This window comes from Thamnophis sirtalis, unplaced genomic scaffold (genome assembly GCF_051295495.1).
Source record: "Thamnophis sirtalis isolate CommonGarterSnake01/CBP01778 unplaced genomic scaffold, rThaSir2_p1.2 scaffold_7, whole genome shotgun sequence".
Taxonomy (NCBI): Eukaryota; Metazoa; Chordata; class Lepidosauria; order Squamata; family Natricidae; genus Thamnophis; species Thamnophis sirtalis.
Genome location: NW_028261387.1, coordinates 2,783,869 through 2,811,849, shown reverse-complemented (window position 1 = coordinate 2,811,849; position 27,981 = coordinate 2,783,869). Strand labels below are relative to the sequence as shown.

Genomic DNA, 27,981 nt, shown 5'->3' with positions numbered 1-27,981 from the left:
CTTAGGCTGGTTCAATAAGTTGACTCTAGCATTGGAGGAATGTATGTCTGAGCCAGTGAAGCAGTACTATAGGCCTTAAGTGAATTATAAATATCAGTTTTTTATGATGTCATCTGTCAACTTTATTGTACTAAGTTCAATCATGATAGTATGCCATGAGTGAGATAATGGCTTATACCATACTGAAATACAATACCCGAGATCATTGCAGTAAAGGCAGGATGGGTTTTTTTTAGATATATCCAGGCACAGATTAGGAATAAACATAGGTTTATTGGTGTCCTTCTCGTGTCCACTTTAGATGACACCAAATTCTGCTGCAGGATAAGTCATTCTTCAACTCTCATTAGAGTAATCTCAGTTTATTGAATTGAGAAATATACTTCCTTGCCTGAGACACTGAAATAAACTGTGACCCGACAAATGCGCGCACGACAAAAGCGTGCTAAAAAAACCGCGGCGAAAAAACTGCGACGTCATAAACGCACACCGACAAAACTGCACCCACAAAAGCGCGATTTAAGTTAAGGTTAGGGTTAGGGTTAGGTTCAGGGTTAGGGTTAGGGTTAGGGTTATTAGGTTGTTATTAGTTGTTTGTTGAAGGCAGTATCCTTCCCCTGGAGTGGGGAGGGAATGGCGATTTTGTTTGTTTGTTTATTATATTTATTATATTTATTTGTATCCTTCCCCTGGAGTGGGGAGGGAGTGGAGATTTTGTTTGTTTGTTTATTATATTTATTATATTTATTTGTATCCTTCCCCTGGAGTGGGGAGGGAGTGGAGATTTTGTTTGTTTGTTTATTATATTTATTATATTTATTTGTATCCTTCCCCTGGAGTGGGGAGGGAGTGGAGATTTTGTTTGTTTGTTTATTATATTTATTATATTTATTTGTATCCTTCCCCTGGAGTGGGGAGGGAGTGGAGATTTTGCAGTATCCTTCCCCTGGAGTGGGGAGGGAATAGAGATTTTGCAGTATCCTTCCCCTGCCATGCCCACCAAGCCATGCCCACAGAAACAATAGTAAAAAAATTGTGAATCCCACCCCTGAGAGAGACACTTTCTTTTCTTTAAGTATTTTTTTACCCTCAATGAGTCCTGAATACATGTAGAATCACAAGTTAGAAGCCATTGCATACATTAAGCCAGAATTAATAAACAAATTATGTTACCCTTTTGAAAGATTGCTGGACAAATTACAACCGTAGCATGCTCCTGTCGTGAGGAACACAACTGCTTCTGCAATCTACAACATATAAGTGTGCAATTTTGAATTCATGCAGAGCATAAGCTTCTAAATTATTGAAACCTCCTACCTCATGGAATGTTCAAATATTCAAGATTTACTATATAATATATATGTATACTTATTTTCTGAACATTTCCCCCCCAATACTTTGTGCCAGTTTTGGGGGAGTGCCACATAAATGCACTCATAATTTTCTAATACTATTTTCTTCCAAGGTAGTTCTACATTAATGGTTTCCAGAACTGTAAGATTCACAGTAGCTATGGTGGGTAGAAGCTTATAGGAATTATCTGGAGACTGAATACCACTATTTTAGAGTTTTGATAGACCTTCACAAAACTGTATTCAGCACGAGAATGTTCACAAACATACAGTGAAATTGCACTATATGCAATGTTTTCTCCACTAAAAAAATACTTTGGTGACTCCCAGGGGTGATTAACATATCATTACAAAATAAATATTCAAAGGGCACCTTTGTTTATCAACTTTATCAATGATACCTGGGAATAACTGGAAGTTTATAGCATTAGTGTTTTAAGAATTTCATGAAAAAATAAAACAAGAAGCCTGTTTTTCAGTTGGTAATATTTAAATAGGTAATACTTGATAACTTACTAATAAATATTTAAATACAGGCTGTAGCTGAATCAGCAACAGGATACACCTGTATCAGCAACAGCCTGGAATAAAAATGTAAAATGAGCTTACGAAGAAATAGAGTCTTCTTTTTTGCACATGAAATAAAACATACTGCTTGATAGCAATTGCCATTTTAATCTGTGTTTGACTGCAGATCAGCTGTAGAGAAAGCTTATCATGTCATTAATGGAAATGAATTATTCATTGATCACATGCAAACCAGGCACAGAGCTACTGTAGAATGACAGGTGAGAATCCTCTTTGAAAATCTTTCCCTGCCCACTGAAAACATTCTTTACCTATAAGCTGTGCTTGAATTCATTAGTTGACTCATTAGCTTAGGACAGGTGACAAAAATATAACGGCAGGTACGAATCCAGAACCGTGACTGGCAAATAAATTAATGTGCAAGAATATTAAATAAAAATAGGATGTTTAAATTAAATTATTAGGAGAAAATTCAGCAGGAGAATTTTAAAGCGGCACAGGAGAGAGGTAAAGGGGACTTTGATTTTCTTTCTCTGGAAAATATTTGATTTTTTTTTCCCTTTGAATTTGGCCATGCTTATTGTGATTCAGCAAAGCAAATTTTCTTTTAATATGGTATTTACATTTAATGCCAGTTTTTTTTTAAAAAAAAATCACTGTACTGCTTGATAAGGACTGGGGTAGGCAGAATGGTACAAAAATAAAAATGAAATGAATTGGGGCAAGGATAGCAATAGCAGTTAGACTGATTCAGCAGGATTCATTAACTTCTCTTTTTTAGCAATAGCAATAGCAATAGCAGTAGACTTATATACCGCTTCATAGGCCTTTCAGGCCTCTCTAAGCGGTTTACAGAGAGTCAGCATATTGCCCCCAACAATCTGGGTCCTCATTTTACCCACCTCGGAAGGATGGAAGGCTGAGTCAACCCTGAGCCGGTGAGATTTGAACCGCTGACCTGCTGATCTAGCAGTAGCCTGCAGTGCTGCATTTAACCACTGTGCCACCTTGGCTCTTTATATATAATATAACAACTGAAGTAAATATACAATACCAAAAGCAGTTTTTCCAGCGTGGTAGTAAATACAAGGAAAACACAGGCAGAGAGAGAGGGAACAGTTCAGAGCAGCAGACTAGTTTAGAGGTCAGCACAGACTCAGAGCTGCAGAGCTAAGCCCCACCCAGACTCCTTGCTGTCTCCTTGTTGCTCACACAGCAAATACTGTTTCAGTTTCCAAACAGCCCTCATTGGCTGACCCAGTTGCCATGTCTCTTCATTGGCTGACCTTGTTACCATGTCTCTGCCAAGTCATGAACTCTCATACCTGACAGGGAGGAAGAGGAGACGAAAAGGGGTTGGAGATGGAGATAGGGAAAATGAAAAATGGCTGGAAGGGAAAGAAAGGATGACTGCTTGCATTGAAACAGGAAAGAGCAAGAAGCTGTTGTCTTTGTTGCTACTTCACTAAGAATGGAGGCACAAAAACTGTATGTCAAGGCCAGGGACCAAAGATGATGATTTCCATTGATGTACTCCAGTGGTGGGATTCAAATAATTTAACAACCGGTTCTCTGCCCTAATGAGCATCTGGATGGGTGGGGCTTGGTGGTCATGTGACTGGGTGGGCATGGCCAACTCAATGTCACTCATGTCGATGGGTGCTTCACCTTAGCTGTTACAATGTAATAAAGGTTAACCAGAGAGGCAGTTTTTGTAAGCAGGGCAATAAAGATTAGGCTAGAAACAACACCAGAATTTTTCCTTCCTGCCTTCCTTACAGGATTAGCCCTGCAAAGTGGGAAAAAACAAAAGGAGATTTCTTCCAACAATCGGTTCTCTGAACTGCTTAGAAAGTTACCAACCGGTTCTCCCGAATAGGTGTGAACCGTCTGAATCCCACCACTGATGTACTCCAACCATATTTTTCTAATTCCTTCATTTCAAGACATATATTCTTTCTTTAAAACATGTCTGTTTCTATTCTGAAACTATGAAATGTTCTCCCCTTTCATTCTTTCTCTCTTTCACAACATACACACTTCAAAGAAAATTATTGGAGAGAGTGTGGGGGGGGAGGGAAATACCTTCTACTCAAGTAAATATGAGATCCGAAATACACTTGTGCTTTCCCATAGCTCCTGTTGAAGAAAAACGAAAACATGCCAGGGAACGTGGGCGTGTTTAATTTGAATTTCTGGCAAAAGTAGTCCAAAGTGTAATATCTTAAGAGGTGCATTCAAAATAAACTATATATCTTACATTTCAGCAATTGGAAACATTGAAGCTGAGGGAGAAATTAATGTGAAAGTTACTGTCAAGGCAACCTTAACAGGGGTCTGTTTAGAAATCAGTGAATTGCAATCTGGATCTCTTTACTATCTTCTCTCAGGATTATTTCGGTACCTAGAGGAATATGGTTGCCAAGATGCAAGAAAAAAATAACGTTGCAAACTTATTATCATTTTGCATTTAAGTCCTATGAGATCCGTGTCTTATCACTCTATAAAAATATTTAAATTTGGCTGCATGGATATAAAAACAGACTGCGTTGTTTTTTTGAGCATCAGATGCTAACAGTTCCAGATATGAGTACAAACTAGCTCTTATGAGCACAAATTTCGTCCTTCTACCCCCAGTTGGGCTAACGAACACAGATCTCCAGTTGGTATCGCATTATCATATATACAAAATGATGCATAGATTTTGATATGAAGAGCAGGTTGAGAGCAGAAATACACACACTCCATTCTCATTAAAAGAAATCTGCCAGCAGGCGATGATTCAGCAGGGTGTTCTGTTAATTAGATGTTGCGCCCTAGTAAGTTTGGCAGATAATCCAGTTTAGTATCTCAAAATGAACTTTTCTTTTACTCTTTAAAGATGCTTCTGCCAAAACTTTAAGTATGCGGGGGGGGGGGGGAGCGGTAAAAAGCTGGTTTCTGTTAAAAGACAGTTTGACTGTGTTGCCTCTAAGAAATAAGATTGGATTTAAGAGAATAAGAGGGTTGTTTGAAAGATTGATAGGCCCATTTCATCAAGTCCAACAAGCACACTTTTTATGCGGTTCACTCCATATGAGTTACATTGAATTCAGTGCAATTTATCCGGGAATAGACTACTGCCTAGGAGTAGTCAACCTCTTTATACCTACCGCCCACTTTTGTATCTCTGTTAGTAGTAAAATTTTCTAAGCGCCTACCGGTTCCACAGTAATGGTGATTTTATGAAAAAGTAATGAAAACGTTTTTAAATAATGCTATGAAACTTTTTTTTAAAGTCAATTAAATTTTAAAAAAGGAAAGTGCTTCGGTGTCGGTCAAAACCCCTACCGCCCACCATGAAAGCTGGAACGCCCACTAGTGGGCGGTAGGGACCAGGTTGACTACCACTGGACCTGGGTACTTGAGAGACCGCCTGCTGCCAATTACCTCCACCAGACCGATTAGATCCTCCGAATTCCATCCGCCGGCCAGTGTCGACTGGTGACTACCCGGAGGAGAGCCTTCTCTGTGGCTGCTCCAACCCTCTGGAACGAACTCCCCGTGGAGATTCGCACCCTCACCACCCTCCAGGCCTTCCGCAAAGCCCTTAAAACCTGGCTGTTCTGACAGGCCTGGGGCTAAAGAACCGTTGCCCCCGTTTCGAATGGTATGATTGTTGCGTGTTTTTAAATCATGTATTGTTTTTGTGTTGTTCTTAACTCGTCTGTATCCCCCCTTCCCTGGTTTGAGTTGTGAGCCGCCCTGAGTCCCCCTTCGGGGGAAAAGGGCAGCATATAAATGAAATAAACATACAACAAACATACTATTGTCTAGGAGTAGAATCCAGTACCATTCTATTATTCGACTAAAACAGACTATCATCCATCCAACTGCAAACACTTTTATTATACACTTTTCCATGGTTTGAATTTTGGACCCAGAAAACTGCCAAGATATTTTTTTTTCAAATATCAATAGCCAGCTTTATAACTTTATAAAGTCAAATTGCGTCCTCTTAATATTCTTACTGAAGAGTTGATGTTAGAGTTGACGTCTTATTCCTTACATGCTGTTGCACACAGAATGACTCATTGTGTTACACATACAGGTGATTACTGTATAGCAGCAGCTGAGTTGCAGGTTTATTTCTGACTTGGCTGTTGCAACCATTCTTATCTTCCTTCTTCCTTCTTGAGCCGAGGTGGCGCAGTGGTTAAATGCAGCACTGCAGGCTACTTCAGCTGATTGCTAGTTCGGCTGTTCAAATCTCATTGGCTCAGGGTTGACTCAGCCTTCCATCCTTCCGAGATGGGTAAAATGAGGACCCGGATTGTTGGGGGCAATATGCTGACTCTGTAAACCGCTTAGAGAGGGCTGAAAGCCCTATGAAGCGGTATATAAGTCTAACTGCTATTGCTATTGCTATTGTATGCCCCTTTCACCCTAAATGGAACCTACTGGATACGTTGCATTTTTGCTGCCCCTTGCTGGTCAATTGCATTTTTACTGACTAGGTAGCTCTAGCCGAGGGATCAGCAACCTGCGCTCCGGAGCCGCATGTGGCTCTTTCATCCCTCTGCTGCAGCTCCCTGTCACCAGTCGGCTCCACAATTGATAGAGCTTTTGATTAGGACAGGTAGAGGAAAAAGGACGGCACACTAGGAAGAAACACTATGATGGTAGAACCGGACTTCCAGTCAGCTTTAGAATTGAATTGGGGGGGGGGGCTTCCGGTTGTGGCTCTTTGAGTGTTTAAGATTGCCAACCAATCCTAGCCAAAGAGCAATCCAGTAGGACCTTCAAAAAAAACCCCTCCAGATTTGTTTTGGGAAGACTGCTGAAATAATACAATTTCTCATAACAATCTCTGTGGATCCATGGCATATATGTTACTAGATACTGCTACCAGCCTGGGAAAGACTACCTCCCTTCTCCTATAGTATGGTTTCTGTTTCATTCATCAATTAAAAAAGCAAAAAGCAAAAAAAAAATAGATGATTAGCCCAAATTAACAAATGATATTCATTCTTCCATTAATATTAAATGTTATTTGGGATACGGCAACAATAAATGCAGACATGTGCCTGCATTTATTTTTTCTATCTTTGGAAGGGGATTATATTATGGTCAGTTATGTTTTCCTTCTAAAATAAAAAGCAAGCATGGACATCCTATTTAATTTAATTCAGAGGCGTTGAAACAAATCCTATTCACCATACTGCAGTTGAGATTCTATTCACATTTCCCTTTTCACTTTTACATTGTTGTAAGCTACAGTCTAGACATTTTTTAAAAAAACGTAATTTCCAACTACGAATGGAATAGAGTTTTGTCCAAAGTGTCAAAACAAACCGAGGTGTGCTCACTTTTTCCGAATCAAAATCACAGCAACATGAAAAGATAGAATTAACTTGAAATCTCCTTTTCTGTATAACAATAGAGAAGTGGTAATTAAAATTCCATTTCACATCATTAAGACAGAAAACAGTGTAAGGCATTTCTCATTGTGTGCACGTAGAGGTCTAAAAAAGTATCCTTTTTGCAACTCAGATGTGGAATAATTGTTTCCTTAATTTTTTTTTTAGAATGTTGATACACAATAATTTAGAGGAGACTCAAGACGTTTGGTGGATCGATTGAATTGACTTATTAAAATAAGTAAAGCATAAGTATGTACATCTCAGCAGGTTGAAATTTCATTTAAGATAGTATACAGTTTCCGAGATATAGTATTACATAGATATATTCCTTTAACAAAACCATAATTATTTTTCTAAAAAAGTGTAAAAAGATAAAGGTAAAGGTTCCCCTTGAACATGTGTGTTAGTTGTTCCCGACTCTAGGGGGCGGTGCTCATCTCCGTTTCAAAGCCAAAAAGCCAGCACTGTCTGAAGATGTCTCCGTGGTCATGTGGCTGGCATGACTAAACACTGAAGGCACACAGAACACTGTTCCCTTCCCACCAAAGGTGGTTCCTATTTTTTACTTGCATTTTTTGCGTGCTTTCGAACTGCTAGGTTGGCAGAAGCTGGGACAAGTAACGGGAGCTCACTCCATTACGTGGCGCTAGGGATTCGAACTGCTGACTTTTCTGATCGACAAACTCAGCATCTTAGCCACTGCGCCACCCTATATTTAAAAAGTGCACATCCCTAATTTAGTAGCAATAAGAAAACGCATCTTGCTCTGCAGTAACCACTAGATGACTGTGCACTGTAGGATTCTTTGAATACTGCTCCAGGATTATTTATATTTCCCCTTACAAATCAGAAGGAGAAGTTGGGTTGATTTAATCCACATTCCACTATCTCAGCACATATGGTTCACCTAGTGCTCAAAGATCAAACGATATCCAAATGATTGAAATCAGGAATGGTATCAGGACTCAAAAGCAGAAGCCACTCAATCCGTAGGGAGAACCGGCATCGCCTGATACATGTTTAGTCACGCATGTACTGTTCTGTCTTTGGAACTGGATTCTCATGTTCCGGTGTTAATGAATAAGACCAGATTGCATGGCATACAGTTGCATCACATGTTCAGATATTATTGAAATACATCAAGCCTAGCTGAAATGAAAGCCAATAATAAGACTTTCAAAGTGTTATGTATCTCAGTCTACTGAGTTCATGCTAATGGAATAATGCAGTTGTCTTCCCTATTGAACTCTTGCATTGGGACTTAATAGAAGTTATTGAAGAGAGAGAGAGGGGGGGGGAGAGAGAGAGAGAGAGAGAGAGAGAGAGAGCTGTAAAGCACAATGTGGCAGCATATAAGTCTAAATTTTATTTCTATTGCTATTATTTAATCCTGCTCTTAAACTTAATGTCAGAAGCAACCAGGGGTGGGTTTCTCGCCCCGTTCCAACTGGTTCGGTTGGAACGGGGCTGGCGGCGTCCTCGTGCACGCGCGCAGTGCACGCATGCGCACTAGCGCCTGTGCGATGCTCCAGCTGCTCCTGGAGGATCGTGCAGGCGCTGTATGCGTCCTGCGCATGCGTGGAAGCGCAGAACTCGTCAAAACCGGGTAAGAAACGCAGGCGGGTGGGTGGATCCTTCGGTGTTCCCGGAAGTTACTTACTTCCGGGTTCGCCGACCAACCGGTTCGCGGGGACCGCCGCGAACCGCCTGAAACCCACCCCTGGAAGTGACCCAAAGAGTTCTGAAATACTTCTGGAATGTTTCTATCCATAGCACTATACACAGAACTATTTCTATACACAGCTACTCATGAATACCTTTTTCTTCCCTTATATTATTTTGAAATTGTAAGCATTTTAAAGATTTTACTGCACAGGAAAACATTTGCTGTCTCTTATGGGCATCCTATTTAAACATTCTGATTTCCCCTTCATTTTCTTATCTGTAAACTAAACATGCTAAACATGATTCTGCTTCTTATTACTAGCTTCATGTCTTCGAAATTGATTTTCGCATTGACTGCTTTCTCTAGACTTCTCAATTTTGATTGTGCCCCTAAAGCATCCTTTGGACCTTAATAATGGACTGACTTATAGTCTAAGGCAATAATAAAGGTTTGTGGCAAAATTAAAGTTGAGAATTTTTTTTTCCCTCATCCCTAATAATTTTCTCCCTGAAAGTGTTTGATCTAAATCAAATTTTACAAGCTCTTAACCATTTTCCCCCTGTTAAAGACTCCATTCCCTCTGAAACAATAGTAATTCTTAAATCGCTAATCCTGGATTTGTTTTCAATTTCAGCCATTTTAGAAAGCAATTTCTTGTCATCCTCTAATCATTCTGGCCAGAACAATGTCTGGATAACACAGAAAATCATTCTTTTGTGCTATGTTGAAATCTATTTCTTTCTCCCTTACATTGTTTCAGTATATTGTGGGAGGTTTTTGGGGTTTAGTTTGGTTCTTCCAATATCCATAGAAATGTGTGTTTTTGCAGTTACATATCACAGAAATCCATCTATATGCCATCATAATTTTTGTGGGGGCAACGAATCAGCAGAAGGGGGAGTAATTTTAATTTCCTTGTCCCCAAGTACCATGAGACTTACGTACACCTCTTCCACTAATTAGGAAGAATTGTGTTTTCAGACCTGTTGGTTAGATTCATTGCATGAAAAATATCTAAATGAGAAAATGGAAAGTCATTTAGAACTCCTGGGGTTATAACAACACAAAATCTATTGGATTTACGAGGGATGATGGAGCCTTGTTCAGCCTGATCAGGAGTAACTTAGAAAAAAATATATTACTTGATTTCTAAAAGCCAGTTAAGTTTTAGAAAAAGTATTTATTTACTGGAGCACTAATATAGCTTCAAAGAAATACTTTCAGTATGATAAATGCTTTCAATAAACAGTGATTCGAAAGCAGTCCACTGGATTGGGTAAATTCAGTTGAACAATTGTTAATTGTATCAAGCCACAGTACTGTGAAAATTTGTCTAGGGAATAACCTCTCTGAATTTATTAAAGTTTACTTTCTAAGTAGATCAAGGTAAAAGGAGCTTTTATTTTCAAGTTCACATTTATTCTGCAGGAATGAAGGAATGTTTTTCTAATTGTTTATTTCAAATATAATTTACTTGTTTGATCAACTGAATGATTGACCGTACTATTTATAAGTGCACTGCCATTGAATTACTCATGAATCTTCAAACTCAAATTATTATTATTATTATTATTATTATTATTATTATTATTATTATTATTATTATTATTATTATTATTATTATTATTATACAATTGTATCACAGCGGCCAGTTGTTTCGCCGGATTTGGCATTGGTTACTAGTCGGGCCCCACCCAGGGGCCTAGGACGTCGTAACATATTTTCTTAATATGCGTGCAGATCCAAGCAGTGCGGCTTTTTGCATTTGACTGATGGTGATTTTGTCAATTTTTAACTGTTTTAAATGTAATTCCAGTGCTTTTGGAATAGCACCCAGTGTGCCAATTACCACTGGAATTACCACTGCTGGTTTGTGCCATAGTCGTTGAATTTCGATTTTTAAGTCCTGGTATCTTGCGATTTTTTCATGTTCCTTCTCGGCGACCCTGCTATCACCTGGTATTGCGATGTCTATGATTGTGACCTTATTTTTCTCAACCAGTGTGATGTCTGGTGTATTATGCGCCAGTATTTTGTCGGTTTGTATACGGAAATCCCACAAGATCTTGACCATCTGATTTTCGGTGACTTTTTCAGGCTGATGTTCCCACCAGTTTGTTGCTGTTTTAATATTATAATTTTTGCACAAATTCCAATGGATCATTTGTGCTACTGAATTGTGCCGCAATTTATAATCAGTCTGCGCGATTTTTTTACAGCAGCTGAGTATGTGATCAACAGTTTCATCAGCTTCTTTGCAAAGTCTGCATTTGGCATCAATTATTATTATTATTATTATTATTATTATTATTATTATTATTATTATTAATTTATTTATTTATTTATTTAAAAAAATCTATGCTGATGTATATTTAAAAGTTTACTGGTCTTAGTTCATTGTTTTCACTTTTTCAGCATGTAACTTTCATTACATTCTGTAAAATATCTTTTTATCCAGATACTCTATAAATAATTATTTGTATTGAGAGTTATAAATTGCTTTTTTGGTTTACTAAAAGTGTAGAGTTAATCATATGTACATAACATTTCTATCTTTTAAGACTTACTACAGTGTGAGAATAGAAACTTTTTCATTCAAATTTAATATAAAAAGAGCTTTTATTCTATAATTTGATAATTTGATTTTGCACAGAACAAGGAGCTGTCAAAACCTTTACAGAAATGTTAAGAAATATGAAAAAGTTGCAGTTAACAACATAATAGACTTACTAAAATTCCCATATAAATTGCATGACTCAGTTGTAGAATGATTACAGAAAAATATTTGAAGGACGTTTTTATTCTGAGTTTCCTTTTGGTACTAAGAGCATTATTCTTCCTATATATGTTAATTAATGTTAAAAGGGATGGAAAACTAAATAAAAAAATCTGGTGAAAAATGATGTGTTTAGGAACAAAATGAAAAGTCAAGGATACCAAAACAAGCATATAAGCCCTAAAAAATGTTGATAAGTAAATGCACCAGCATTATTTCTTTCTTTTTCAGATTTAAGGCTATGATCCACCCAGTAATTTATTACTCTTTGGCCCCTGAGATTTTCTTCCGTGATAAGATCAAGAAATAGTCTCAGATTTAAATAACTTCTTCCTAGGGGAATGAACAATTAAATCAGAGCTTACATTGGTTAAGTTGCTTATTCCCCATACTCTGTATTAGGACAGGTAATATTATACTGCCATGTTAATTATGAAATCAAGTAAGAAATGTTCCCTTATGGATCTGTTAAATGTTCTGATTCAAAACATGTACCGTGTTTCCCTGAAAATACAACATGTCCTCATAATACAGCAATGCCACATTTTTCTGGCGGCCAAAAATATAACACCCCCCCCCGCATATAAGCCCCCTGGAGAATCTCCCAGCTCCGGCCAGGCAGAGTGCCACTCACCAACCTAGCAGTATCCCAAAGGTGCCAAGCCACGGTAATCTGGGGGGAGGCAAAGGTGATTGCGTTGCTTGGCGCCTTCGGGATACCGCTAGGTTGGTGAGCAGCGCTGTGCCCAGCTGAAGAAGGGGGTTGCCGGGTGGCTGCTCTTTTGTGAACTGGCTCCCAATGAGCCAGGCACAGTGCAGCACTGCAGGCTACTTCAGCTGACTGTTATCTGCAGTTCGGCTGTTCAAATCTCACCGGCTCAGGCTTGACTCAGCCTTCCATCCTTCCGAGGTGGGTAAAATGAGGACCCAGATTGTTGGCTGACTCTGAAAGCCCTATGAAGCGGTATATAAGTCTAACTGCTATTGCTATTGCTAAGAGCTTGACCCATAGAAGTCTCCAGTACTTTATTATTGCTTAGTTGAAAAGAGCTCTAGACCATTCATTTTCTTGTTAGCATCCATTTGGGGAGTCAGAAAAACTCGAGAAATTTCTCATCATTTCTGCTTTGGATTCAAAGCCATCTGTAAAGTCAAGAATATTTTAAACAGGTTAAGTATTGGGTTAGCCACAAAGCATAACTGAACAGTATAATAACAGACGAGTATTTGGAAAGAGATGCTATTCCATATTACAAATGCAATAAAGAAGGCCTCGCTGTTTTATTTGTCAGAAGGATGTGTAATGATTTGAGTCAATTTTGCATTTTGAAATCTAACCAGACCTGAACCTTCATCATACATTGAAATTATTGTCATGGGGTTACAAATTCCCCCATAAACAGTGGAGTGCACCGTTCCTTTCAGGGATTCTGCATTTACATTTATCACGGCAGACAGCCCTTGAATAGCAATCACCTGTTTTAAAAAAGCAAAGCAGAAAAAATGCAACCATGAACAAACCTTTAACAGGACATATCAAAACGTTTTGTCTATAAACACGATCTTTGCTTCAGGTTTCTTTCTAAAACAATTTGCAATCAGACATGGGCTGCATTTTTTTTGGGGAACACAGATATGCAATGGAGATATGGACTGAACTGGTCCAGCTCTAATTGATGGCCTTCTGGGATAATGTTAGTTATCATCTATCAGTATGTTCATCTATTCTCACATATGGTCTACGAATAGAGCCTATGCTGGCCCAGATTAGAAAGAAATACTCTTAAGATTTCTGTCTCAGTTTTGTTTTATCAATTCTAATATATCTTAATCGAAGTAACAGTTTGATCAATAGCAAGCTCTCACTTGTACACAGATGGAAATCTGTAAAACTTCTGCTTAATGCAATTGTTAACAAGAGGTTTCTTGCATTGCCAAATCTATTATCTAGCTATGTCAAGGTAAGCTATCAAAAAGAAAGTGTTGGTTGGAATTAATAATCACTTCCAGCTGTGGCATTTAAATTCAAGATAGCTTTCTACTTCTTTTTATTTCTATTTAATTTTTTCAGGGTTTTTTTTTTTTAATGAGAAAGTCTGTTTCTTTTAACCACAATGATGTGGTTTTTGAGTTGATGACTTTCATTCAAACATCAAAGGTAAAACCAGAATGAAAATATATTGTTTATATTTCCACATTGACATTTTCCTTTTCAAAACAGTAGAACCTTCCATCCAAAATGTCAATAACTGATAAAAAGGCATAGAATGCATTAAGTTCATGCTAGGTGATAGGAAAGAAACGTGTCTTCTTCCCTTTGTAGATATGCAATCCCCTTGAAGTCTAGGGATAAGTGTATATTTGTAAGACATTGGGAAATTTTCAGACTGGGTAGAAATTTAAGAAACTGCATAGACCGCTAGCCTTTAATATTAATGTTTTTGTGAAAAAGTGGACATAATTAGCATCTATGTTTATTTTTTTCAGCTATAATGAAAAATAAAAATAGAAAGTTCACTTAATACATCTCAGTAAAATCAAATCTACAGTTATCAGAGTGATGTAGATATGTTGTCCTAAAGAAACACTGCAATTTGTACATAACTTAAACTTAATTGTACATCATACAGTGGATTAAGGTGCCATTGACACTTTTATGATGAGTTTTATATGGCAGTATCACAAAACACATTATTTTGCCCTTATTGAAGGTCAAATGTATTGGCATGAATGATTGAAGCGGAGCTTATATTATATTTTGATAAAATGCTACATGTATGGTAGAGAATGTCTTTAAATCCACAGGAACAGAAGTCAAAAGATTTCAAATAAAAATAAGCTGAAACTAATGATAGATAGATAGATAGATAGATAGATAGATAGATAGATAGATAGATAGATAGATAGATAGATGATAGATAGATAGATAGATGATAGATAGATAGATAGATAGATAGATAGATAGATGATAGATAGATAGATAGATAGATAGATAGATAGATAGATAGATAGATAGATAAATAGATAGATAGATAGATAGATAGATAGATATGTAGGTCTTTGGTTATTCGGGTTTTCTCCCGTGTAAAATTGGAGGTGTCTTGGCGACATTTCGATGAAGTTTCATTCGTCATCTTCAGGCTTCATGCTCCTGGAAGCCTGAAGATGACTGCCTTGCTCCTCCTCCAATTTTACGCGGGAGAAAACCCGAATAACCAAAGACTACATACTAACACCCGCGAAAACCTCAGATATATATATAGCTTGAAATAGATCTATACTAGTCTCCCTTTATTTATTTATCAGCACAAATACAACAAAATGTAACAAAAAGGCAACAGTAAAAAAATATTGGGTTTCTGCCTGGATGGTCTCTTGTGACGAGCCGAAGGACAGAGAATGGAAGTAGTGATCTTCCTCCCATATTTGGGCATACTGGGGGTTGTAAAAAATCTAATATATATATATTGGCAAACGTGGAAATAACCCAATTTGCATTCAAGATCCAAAGATAAATAATACCACATCAGGAGTTAAGAGAAGTATTTAATTAGCTATTGGTTTATCATTCATTCATTCATTTATTATTAATAACTAATATCAACAATACAGATGTGGTTGCTGTTTTCAAACCTGTTCTCTTCCCTTTAAGCTACATGTTTTGGAAAACCTCTTAGGTTCAAGCCAGATGAAATGAACACTCGGCTGTAAATCAGACATCCAAAGCATGAATCAGAATACTACAGCGCAGTCTTTCACAAACTTACTTAGGCGTTTATTATGATGAATAATAATGATTAATCAGACTGCGGCTTTAAATGGAAATGAATGCTCAGTTATTAAGCCACAGAAGCATGTCTTCAAAATTACTTAATAGCTACTCGAAGAGAAGGGTTTTCAGTACTTTCTGAAAGTAGTTCTCATATCGCAAGGAAAATAAAGTCAGATCAGAGCAGGCAAACTCTTAATGTTGCAGTGCTAACTGCAGTTATCGGAGTGTAAATATTATTGGATTCAATGCAGCTTTCTTCCAATATTAGTTGACACAGCACTGGGTGCCAATCATCAAATTATGACTAATCAAATAATGCACATGTTTATGTGAAACAGACCTCCGTTGGTGGTGGTGGAGATTCACAAGTAATTAATATCCATGTCTGATTTCTTATTACACATTTGTTTCTTCTATCGCTTTTGCAATAATTTGCCAGACTTGAAACCTTGTCATATTTGTTTACGGCGTATTATACCCCCTCGGTTGATAACTTGCAATGTAAATTTGCCCAATTAAGCACATGGTAGAGGCTGCATTAAAATGCAGACATATGGCAGTCATCAGCCTTATTTTCCGAGCAGGCAGCATTTATTATAACTTAATATGCCGTTGTGACATTTGCAGATCCGAAATGCTAGATACATTTCAGGGTTGTGTCAGTGGGTCATAAAAAATACATTAGCGCCACAAGAAGAATCACAGGGAAAAGGTGATGAAGAAGGAGCATGCTTCAGCGATGCCTGGTGGTTGACCTCATATTAATTACGGCACGGCATACCGGAGAGGAAGTGGGAGAGCATCATTATTCAACTCATTTGCATGCAGAAAATTGCAGAAGTCAGAGCAACTTCAGACACCAAACACTCTGCTTTTGAGGCAACTGCCAGCGCATTCGAGCACTGCTGTTGTGCGATCTCTTTTGCTTTCAATAGGACTCAGGATAAAAGCTGTCAGCTCTTGAGGAATTCCCATTAAAGGTGGAAAGGGGACACTTCTTTAGGAAGAGCAGATTAGTAAGGAGTGGAAAAATGTGATCATCCCAGGCGTGTTGGACACTTTCTTCCAGAAAAAAAGGGCTTTCAGAGTATCTGGAGGTAGCTTTAGCAGAATTCTACCGTGACCCGTCAAAACCGCGGTCCACTAAAGCGCGCCCGATTAAAGCGCGTATGTGACGTCATCAGCAGCGCGACAAATACGACCGCGGAGAAAAAAGGGCGCTTTAAAAAGCGCTTTTAAAGCAAGCCGATTCACATAAAGGTAAGGGTTAGGGTTAGGTTAAGGGTTAGGGTTAGGGTTAGGGTTAGGTTTAGGGTTACGTTAAGCGTTAGGGTTAGGTTTAGGGTTAGGTTAAGGGTTAGCGTTAGGTTTAGGGTTAGGTTAAGGGTTAGGTATAGGGTTAGGTTTAGGTTTAGGTTAAGGGTTAGGCTAAGGGTTAGGCTTAGGGTTAGGTTTGGGGGGGGGGTTAGGTTTAGATTTACGCGTTAATTGTAAGTTTACCGCTCACAGCGTGCTGTTTTCGTCGCGCTGTGATGACGTCACGTACGCGCTTTCGTCGAGCGCGCTTTAGTCTACCGCGGTTTTGTGGTGGAACCGAATTCTACAAGTCAGTCTTTGACCACAATCATGCATTTCTAGGGAAGACCTAGTCACCACAAACTTCAATGGAAAATTGGAAATAATAAAACTGAACAAGCTTCATCTTTGGCATAATTTTTCAAGCCTCTGGAGCAGAGGTGGTATTCAGCTCGTTCCTTCCGGTTCAGACTAACCGCTAGCAGTGGCTGCGGGAGGCGCCATCTATCCACCCTGATGTAATGCGTGATCAATGCGCATGGTCAGACGGAGCACATGCAAGCAAAGTGAATATGCAAGATAGAGCACTCTCACTTGTGAACCGGTAGGGAAGGTAAGTGAAGTGAAGCCGAGGTGGCGCAGTGGTTAAATGCAGCACTGCAGGCTACTTCCGCTGACTGCAGTTCTGCAGTTCGGCTGTTCAAATCTCACCGGCTCAGGGTTGACTCAGCCTTCCATCCTTTATTTATTAGACTGCAGGTGGTAGTGTGGTGATGATGATGATGATGATGATGATGATGATGATGATGATGATGATGATGATGATGATGATGATGATGATGATGATGATTTTAGCATCTATGAAGAGCATCTAGACAGCCGAGGTGGCGCAGTGGGTAGAGTGCAGCACTGCAGGCTACTTCAGCTGACTGTTAACTGCAGTTCGGCTGTTCAAATCTCACCGGCTCAGGGTTGACTCAGCCTTCCATCCTTCCGAGGTGGGTAAAATGAGGACCCGGATTGCAAAAACTAGCCCAGGAATTTGTAACTGGAGTTAGATCCACTCCTGGAAAAGAAAAGCTAGTGAAGGACAGGATTGCTTGTATAGTCGAATATATCAGTGTCTTTTAAAAAGATAGGCGAGATGAACAGAGGATGTATAAGGTGGGAATACAAGGAAGGAAGAATATTAAAAGAGTTCAACCTGGTTCTGTATGAATGATAATTTCTGTTACAAATAGTGGTTCATAAAAAGTTTTGTGAGTCTCATCCATCGTCCGCATTTGTAGATGTAGAAGTGATCTGTGAAAAAAGCTTTGCTATTTCTTTTAATATTTGGTTGCCCCAGTCTTCATCGGGACACAATGCTTTCTTTGCTGCACTTCATGCTTTTAGCTTATTCTTTCCCACATGTAAAAACTTCTCAGTGTGACAGATTCATTTCTCATTTATTCTCAGCAGCAGGACGCTGCCTCTTTACGTGCTTGATTTCTGTGCTCCTTGCTGCAAATGCTGGCTTTAATGATGAATGTAATAATCGTGGCTTTGTCGCTTCTAATTACTTGACTCTGGCTAAAGAATCAGAAGCAGTACCTCCATAGGCACTCAAAAGAGGTGCCGAATACTTTGATCCTGACCAAGTTAATCCTATAATGCATTAGAAAGATATTAATCCGAAAGGATTCAAGCACCGTTGGTATCAATAACCACAATACTGAAAACACAGACCTAAACCCAAGATTACTGGATTACCTGATTAGGATGGTGTTGTTTTTTTTAATAACAAAAATACTTTCTTGTGAAATTGATGGTATAATTTCTGAGCATCCCAGATAGTTCTTAAAGTTTGCCAATACAATCAGAAATAGATTGAACACAACTTTCCTTTTTTTTTCCCCAAAGGTTTTATTTCTTTTAAAACACAAATATTTCATCATTCGTCAATCATTAAAACATCGAAGTACAATTTTTTTTTGTCTTTGTGCCCCTCCCTCCCTCCACCCCCCCTACCCCCCCTCCTTCCCCCCCTCCTTCCCAGAACCCGTACACGGTATGGATTTTTAACAAACACAGTCTAAAATCTATTGAAGAAAAAAAAAAAGAAATAAAGAAATTAATGACATTCTGCATTGAGCTTAGCTTCTTCTTACTGAACTAACTTTAAACAATTTAAATCATTCCTGATCTTAAGCATAGGCTAACTGGAATTTCTTGGTCCCGTATTTATTTGGTATATAGTCGATCCATTTTTTCCAGTCTCGTTTATATCTCTCATTGGAGTGATCTTTAAGATATGCCGATATTTTAGCCATCTCGGCTAAGTTTGTGACTTTCAATGTCCATTCTTGGATTGTAGGCAAGTCTTCCTTCTTCCAGTATTGCGCCACCAACAGTCTTGCTGCCGTTATTAAGTGCAGAAACAACTTTCCAAAGCTGTAACACTTCAGAATATAACTGTTAATGTTCCATAGCTGGAAAATTGGCAGGTCAGGGATAGGTGCCATTCTATCTGACTTTCTACTTTTCACAAGTAGCTTTTGACAAAAGGAAAACGCTGAGATTTGGAATTCACCAGCTGTGGCCTAAAAGTAAAATGATCCCAGCAGGACTGATCTTATCCAAAGGCACAGCTTGGCTGAAGAATTAGATGTTCCAGTGTAGCCGTTTTCTACTATTCACAAGGGCCAAATCCTTCCATCAAAACGATTTTCCATTTGGGAACCGTCATGGCTTCCCTCCATGTGTCTGACATCGTCGGTGTATGCAAACAAACAGCCTCGTCCCATAATGACACCTGTGCCTTCAGTGGCACAGATTGGCTTTGAGTAAGGCATTCAGACAGAGGGCTTCCCAAAGTTGCCACAAAGCACCTCTCTTCAACTCATGAAAACCACCTTATCTTTTACAAGCCCCGCGGGGATGTTTCGGAAGCTGTTCCCATCCATTTCATGTGCCAAAGTGGATGGCTGTACACAGTGGTGGGATTCAGCCGGTTCGCACCTATTGGGGAGAACCGGTTGGTAACTTTCTAAGCAGTTGGGAGAACCAGTTGTTGGAAGAAATCTCCTTTTGGTTTTTTCCCCACTTTACAGGGCTAATCCTGTAAGGAAGGCAGGAAGGAAACATTCTGGTGTTGTTTCTAGCTTAATCTTTATTGCCCTGCTTACAGAAACTGCCTCTCCGGTTAACCCTGATTACATTGTAACAGCTAAGGCGAAGTGCCCATTGACCTGAGTGACATTGAGTTGGCTACGCCCACCCAGTCACATGACCACTGAGCCCCGCCTACCCAGCTGGTCATTAGGCAGAGAACCGGTTGTTAAATTATTTGAATCCCACCACTGACTGTATAGAAGGCAGATTGCTTTCAGAGCAACCGCCGGATCCTTTAGAAACACATGGCTGCTTTAAATGGTTCGAAAGGAGATCTATTTTATTTATGCCTCTACTTTTCATAGAAGTGTGTTATGATCTAAGGCACAACATATGATCTCACACAGATCAAGATGCTGCAAGTCAACGCGCCCAGTATTTAAATTGGTTATTAGGGGGGGGGGGGGAATCACAAGAGCCCTTGTATCATCCTTGGTAGTAAGAATAGAAAAGTAGAACTAATAGCTGCCATGTTCGGACCCTTAGTATATAGCAGTAGACTTATATACCGCTTCATAGGGCTTTCAGCCCTCTCTAAGCGGTTTACAGAGTCAGCATATTGCCCCCAACAACAATCCGGGTCCTCATTTTACCCACCTCGGAAGGATGGAAGGCTGAGTCAACCCTGAGCCGGTGAGATTTGAACCGCTGACCTGCTGATCTAGCAGTAGCCTGCAGTGCTGCATTTAACCACTGCGCCACCTCGGCTCTTAGTATATGTATTGAGGATGGCCACACTAATGGTAGAGCTAATGCTCCTCTTTCTTAAAATACCCTTTCAGGAAAACAGCCAGTGCTTTTCACATTGCTGTTGTGTTCCTTAACCAAGTTTGCAAGTTTGCAAGTTTAATACCATTTATATGCCGCCCAATCCCGTAGTTTAGTTTAGTTTAGTTTAGTTTTGGTTTATTTGTATGCCGCCCTTCTCCAGGAGGGACTCAGGGCAGTGAACAACTCAAAGGGGAAAGGGAACATAAACAACAGTACACATAATTAAAATACACAAAAATCACACAGCCATACCAGTCGAGAGGGGAGGGGAACTCATCAACCCCAGGCCTGCCGGCACAGCCAGGTTTTGACGGCTTTCCGGAAGGCCTGGAGAGAGGTGAGGGTCCGAATCTCCGCGGGGAGTTCATTCCAAAGGGCCGGAGCTGCTACGGAGAACTGTACTCCGGGCGGCTTACAGTACAGAAATAAATAAAAAAACCAGTTGTCTGATGTTGATTATGTCTTTCTCTTTCCTTCCCACTCCACCTTACAGCAAACGTCTGCGACAATGAACTTCAAATTTGCCAGAATGGAGGGACATGCCACAACAATATACGCTGCCAGTGCCCGGAAGGCTACACTGGTGTACTGTGTGAGAAGCGGAGTTGTGATGTGGATCCAGATGGCTGCAGCGAAAGTTCAGGGCAAGGGGCAATATCGATACAAACCCTTCTACTTCTACTACCACCAATTGCTCCATTGGGATTAAGTGGGCTTTTTATATTTTAAGCTACGCCGCTCGGGAGGACATCGGCTTCAGACTGCTTTGCGAGAAAGGTGTCCAGAAAAGAAAGAAAGAAGGAAGGAAAAAAAACAGATGCAAATAAGAATTTTCAAAATAAGGGGGGGGGGGGAAATTATGACAATTTTCACACATATATAGACTAAAGAAAAAGGCCTGAACTGAACTAAGCCATATGTAGAACCCAACTGACCAAGACTGTTACTTCTTGGCTGACGCTTAAGTGAGACAGCTGCCAATACTATTACAACTGCTCAACACGACGGCTGCAGGCACTTACACAGGTTCAAAAAAAGGCTTGGATAGCCACCCCCCACCAACCCCCCGGATGGAAATCCAAAACAGAAAACGACAAAACGAAACAAAAACAACACAAAAAACTTGCTCTTTCAAACTGGTACGCCACCGTACCTCTTCCCAGTGTGTGGACCAACCAAATAGAGGCATTCTTTGCTGTCAGTGCATTGTGGGTATAAGGAAATCTGTTTCAAAGCTGCCATATTGGCCTGCTTCAGCCCCTTCAAACCCCCTTTCCAACTGTGCTTTAGTGAACGTTGCTCTGTAACCTTCGTTGGTTGAACGATCTCTTTGTCTGATGTTAGTAACGCACATGTGTACCAGCCCCCAGCTCAATAAAAACTCAAGCCGGTCATATCCTTGTATATCTTAGAAGCACTGTGCCCTGTCGGCAGAGTGCTTCCCCCTATTGTACAGGAGTGGCAGTAGGACAAAACGAAAGTATATTTATCCTTTTGTAATCAAATGAAGTTATTTTTCTTGACTAAACGTAAAGCGTAGATTTTTTTGTATTCTTGCCAATTTGTGTTAACAATTGAGTCATTGTACTTTAATCCTAATCAGATGAGTGGGGGGGAGGGGAAGATATGATTTTTAGTTCGTTCCTTTTTTTTTCCTTTTTTTTTTAAAAAAAAAATTCATTTAATTGTGCAGAGATTCCTCTGTATGGCAACGTGCTGGCATCAAAGAATATCAGTTTACATATTATAGCAAGTGTAATGAGATACCACCAAAGGACATTCTAAATGTTTTCTTGTTGCTTTAACACTGGAAGATTTAAGAGAATAAAAATTCCTGCATAAACTATTTCCGGGGATTAGTACTGGAGTTTCTTGATATTATTTTACCAGGTAGAAGACAAAGAAGTTCCAGTCCAGATTTTGTGCAAGCACAGCAAAAAGTTAAATCTCCATGCAGTCTACAGAGATTAATTAAGAGTGACAATAACATGAGATCAATCGTTGAGGTCAGCATTCACTGGATAAACTCCAATCAATTCAAGTTAGACTGCAGTCCTAACTGAGAAGTAAAACCCACAGGCATTTCATAGGATGTTACGGTATTCTGAAAATTGCATTTTCAAAATATTTATTATTATAATTTCAATTGAACTCATCTATTCATTTAAAAAGTCTATGAGCAGAAGTCAAACATTGTGCAAATGAGTTTTCCATTTGCATAACAATACTTCTAGCTTCTTTCTGCAACTTCCCACATTTTCTAAAACTGCTAACCTTTTTAGAGCAAAACATGACTCTCTTTTCATCAAGGCCAGGATTTAACACAGTATTATCATCACAGGTAATTCAGATGTTTTATGTTGAAGCTCTCCCTCCAAATTCCAAATTCAGCATTACCATTTAATGTCAAAACTCCGCTTTCTGTTATTGGTTAAGTGAATGAAATTATGATACCTTATATCATTATGGTTTTAAGGAATAACTAGAGCACGAAGAAGAAGGTGGTCACTCAGTGGCTAAGACCCTGAGCTTGTCGGCAGTTCAGCGGTTTGAATCCCTAGCGCCATATAATGGAGTGAACTCCCTTTACTTGTCTTAGCTTCTGCCAACCTAGCAGTTTGAAAGCATGCAAAATGCAAGTAGAAAAATAGGGACCACCTTTGGTGGGAAGGTAACAGTGTTCCGTGCGCCTTCGGCATTTAATCATGCCAGCCACATAGAATAGAATAGAATAGAATTTTATTATTTGTATGCCGCCCTTCTCCGGGAGGACTCAGGGCGGCGAACAATTCAAGGGGGGAAAAGGGGAACATAAAAAACAAAATACAAATAATAAAAGTAAACAACAGTCGCACAGGCATACATGTCGAGAGGGGAGGGAACTCATCGCCCCCAGGCCTGCCGGCAAAGCCAGGTTTTGTCGGCTTTTCGGAAGGCCTGGAGAGAGGTGAGGGTCCGAATCCCTGCGGGGAGTTCATTCCAGAGGGCTGGAGCTGCCACAGAGAAGGCCCTCCCCCGCGTAATAGCCAGGTGGCATTGGCTGGTAGATGGCACCCGGAGGAGGCCAACCCTGTGAGATCTAATGGGCCTGTGGGAGGTAATTGGCAGCAGGCAGTCTCTCAAGTACCCAGATCCAATACCATGAAGGGCTTTATAAGTTACGACTAGCACCTTGAAGTGTATCCGGAGACTGATCGGTAACCAGTGCAGCTCGCGGAGGATAGGTGTAATGTGGGTGTACGGAGGTGCACCCACAATCGTTCGCGCGGCTGCGTTCTGGACGAGTTGAAGTCTCCGAATACTCTTCAAGGGCTGCCCCATATAGAGCACATTGCAGTAGTCCAGTCTTGAGGTCACGAGGGCGTGAGTGACTGTTGCGAGCGCCTCCCGGTCCAGGTAGAGACGCAACTGGTGCACCAGGCGAACCTGGGCAAATGCCCCCCTGGTCACTGCCGACAAATGGTGTTCTAAAGTCATGACCACGGAGACGTCTTTGGACAGCGCTGGTTACATTATGGTTGGTTACATGCTATGGTTATGCTATGGTTACATTAATTCAGATCAAAAGAACTTTTGTAAGCATCTTACTGCTTATTCTTTTGCACATGTGCTCAAAGAATAAGGTTTCAACATAGGGAAGATTTGCTCCTGCTTTACCTAAGAAGAATGTGTTGTCCCTAATTGTCTCAAATGTTGGATGCTTAGGCCACATTCTCTGCACATCCATGAAGAGTCTGTTTCCTCCTTCTGTCTTGAAGGTAAGAAATGAATTGTGGGATTGACGTGAGACAGAGAAGGCAACTTATACTAATTTGCAGCCAAAGCATCTCTTCAGGTATTGAGATCAACAACTGGTATGCTTTTGAGGGAAAACAGTAAAGAAAGTGCAAGAATTTTAAAAAAAAATAGGTTCGTGTGAAAGGGTTTTATTGGGTCCCCTACAATAAGCGCACTAAATCTCATTAAGTAACGTGAGAGTTTTGAGCTGAATCATATAAAAATAAATCTAAGCTGAATGCCGTTGGAACATCTTCAAGGGTTTCTGCAGAGGAATAATTGAAATAATGGAAGAGAAACAATGGGCACCACTAGGATATCTTGGTGTCAATTACAGAAAACAGAATAACACAATTGGAAGGGACCTTGGAGATCTTCTAGTCCTCCTCCTTAGCAGGAGGGCCTCTACAATTCTGGACAATTGTCCAATTCTGGACAATCTGGACTGTCCAATCTCTTGTTTAAAAATCTGTATTGGAGCCACCTACAAGATCTAGATCAGTGTTTCTCAACCTTGGTGACTTTAAGTCCTGTGGACTTCAACTCCCAGAATTCTGGGAGTTGAAGTCCACAGGACTTAAAGTCGCCAAGGTTGAGAAACACTGCTCTAGAGGCAAACTGTTCCAAAGATTAATTGTTCTGTCAGGAAATGTCTCCTTAATTCCAGGATGGATCTCCCATGGATAACCTTCCATCCACTTACGTCATGCCCTTAAGGTGCTTTGGAGAATATTGGAAGAAAGATATCATTCGTTCTGCTTCTGTTATAAAATGGATAGAGATAAAAATAGAGATAAAAATGGTAGACTGTACAAAATCAGTCACATTCCCAAATCTCGCAAAGCTGAACCATTCCTAGGGGCACGGTGATAGAAAGGAAGAGAAATGAGCAAACTGATATTTAGAGGCTTTGGTAGAGCTTATGGGGGAAATTCTGTAAAACCTTTGAAGAATTTGGCCCCACAAAACATGAACGGCATTACGCTCAAGGGAGGTTTAAATGATGGCATTTCATATTAAGGTTATTTGCTTTCATTTTTTTGTTTGCACAAAAAAGAGCCGAGGTGGCGCAGTGGTTAGAGTGCAGTACTACAGGCCACTTCAGCTGACTGCTAACTGCAGTTCGGCGGTTCAAATCTCACCGGCTCAAGGTTGACTCAGCCTTCCATCCTTCCGAGGTGGGTGAAATGAGGACCCAGACTGTGGGGGCGATATGCTGACTCTGTAAACCGCTTAGAGAGGGCTGAAAGCCCTATGAAGCGGTATATAAGTCTAACTGCTATTGCTATTGCTATTGCTATTGTTATCTCAGTGAAAAATCATCCAAATACATTTCTGGAAGTCTTAAGAGAGAGGGAGAGATTTGTTTTGAACTTTTGGGGGAAAATATCTAGAGATTCACTGTAGTAACCCAGCAGTAGGTCTTGTGTTAACTGCCCATCTGAAATATTCCAGTACTGTATATCCTAAAATTTAACCTACTTAACAAGGTGTACAAACAGTTCCTGTAACACACATGCACAAAAATAAAAAAAAATTCTTCATGATTTCAGTAACAGACCCTTATTTAGTATTTAAAAGAAGCGTCCAGCGGTGGTGGTAGAAAGGGCTGTTCCAGCAGATAGAGCTTATTTTGAAGCCCAAGGTGTCATAAATTCTTGTTCCTGCCTTTCATTAGCCCAATTATTTTGAGTGACAGCAAGAGGCAGAGCAACAGAGAGAGAAGAGATTGAGGCAAAACACCAACCAGACCATGGTTTCAAACGCAAGAATCCAGAGCTGGCAACAGAGGTGAATTTGCTGATGAGCAGATATTCTGTCAGGCCCAGTGCAAATATTTTATCAATATAATTGCCTTGAGTGGAAAATAATTAGCACCAGCAAAATCCGTGGAGAACCGCATATGTTATTCTCTCCCTCCCAGTCTCTGAAACAGCGGCTACAGTTTTAGAACTTCTTGGTAAGTTTTCCTTCTTTACTTAAAAGGATGAATGTTTTCCTGGCCAATTGTCTTCAGGAGCAATCATCAGGAGAAAAAAGGTCTATAGACTTTCCAGATTTCCTTCTCGGGGAGCTTATAGAAAGCGAAAAACGAAAAACCCAACTTCAGCATTGAGTCAAACGTGTCAAGACCACTGAACGAATGCAGTTGATGGTCTGTTTTGTTATTCAGCCTCTTAGGGTATACTGGAATAAGATAAGCAAAGATAAATTAAAACTTTGGCTGACTGCCAACCCCATCCCACATGAAATTGTAGATTTACACCAGAAGTGTACTCATGATAATAAACAGAAGGGAAAAAAAAACAACCCTATATTGCAGCCTTACCAGGAAATGCAAATGCAAATACAGCTGATTGGCACAAGGCACCAAGGATTACTTCTAATTAAAGTGGATTTCTAATATTAAAATGTGGAATTTAAGCTGCCTGGAAATGTATTAGAACAGATGAAAGAAAACACAGGGTAATTGTCATAAAAGTTGTACTTCAGCTAACGTCGTACACTTGGAGTTTTGTGTCTCGGGCGGTACATGTTATTATATTGAGATTTGCCACCCAATCTAAATTACAATAACAGTAAGATGTCTTTACTATCTCCGCATACCTAAAATGACTCTGGACTTCATTTTCTTCTTCTCTTCACTCTAGCCTTATTTCTCAACTTCGATAACTTTAAGGTGTGCGGAATTCGGCTCCCAGAATTCCTTGGGCCATTCTGGGAATTGATGTCCACACAACTTAAAGTTTGCCAAGGTTGAGAAATATTGCTCTATCGTTTTTTTCCTCCTCAAGAAAGGGTAAAGAGATGCCTTGCTGGGAGTTACCCAGACAGATCCTTGACGTTTGATTGGCACCTGCACAGAAAAACTGTTCTCCACTTTGTAGGGATATTTTTTTTAGCCTCTTAGTCTGGTTACAGCTCTAAAGTTTCCAATTGATTTCCCATCCAACTGCTAACCAGACCCAGCATTAGCTTCCAAATTCCTCTGAATGCTACCTAATCTGACAACGACCAACTCCAGTTTCAACCATTGGGATGTGACCTGAAGGTCTGTATTTAAAAGTGGGAGTGAAAATCTCATTTGGCACACCGAAACCTTTTGGCAGCCTCAAAGTACCTCTTTCGATACTGATCAACTTAGTTCTGTGACAGGTGATTGATTATTGGAAGTCCTGGAACAACCTGTCTGTCAACCTTGCCATTACACAAAGAATTCCCTTTTCAAAATTCATACTGAGGTTGTGCTTATAACTGGAAATATGGAATTATATTCAGGGTGTGTTCATAATTGACGGTTTGTAGCAGAGGTGGGTTCCTACTAGTTCACACCTATTCGGTAGAACCGGTTCGTCAAATCTACCGAACCGGTTAGAAGAGGTTCCACCAGTGGACCCGGAAAGCAGGCCACACCTACAGAAGAAGCTCCAAACTTTTTTGAAACCCACCACTGGTCCTTGGATATGTTTATTCTACACTATCATGCT

General features: G+C 39.8%; 1 protein-coding gene across 7 annotated transcripts in view; it reads left to right on the top strand.

Moving 5' to 3' along the window:
* Positions 1 to 22,560, top strand: part of NTNG1 (netrin G1) — a 266,043-nt gene extending 243,483 nt beyond the window's left edge. For all 7 annotated transcript variants that reach the window (XM_087719216.1, XM_087719210.1, XM_087719212.1 and 4 more), the window contains one exon: positions 21,210 to 22,560. In XM_087719216.1, the coding sequence (XP_087575342.1) occupies positions 21,210 to 21,445 (236 nt within the window). In that variant the 3' untranslated portion in view covers positions 21,446 to 22,560. The remainder of the gene's footprint in view (positions 1 to 21,209) is intronic.
* Positions 22,561 to 27,981: the final 5,421 nt, after the last annotated feature.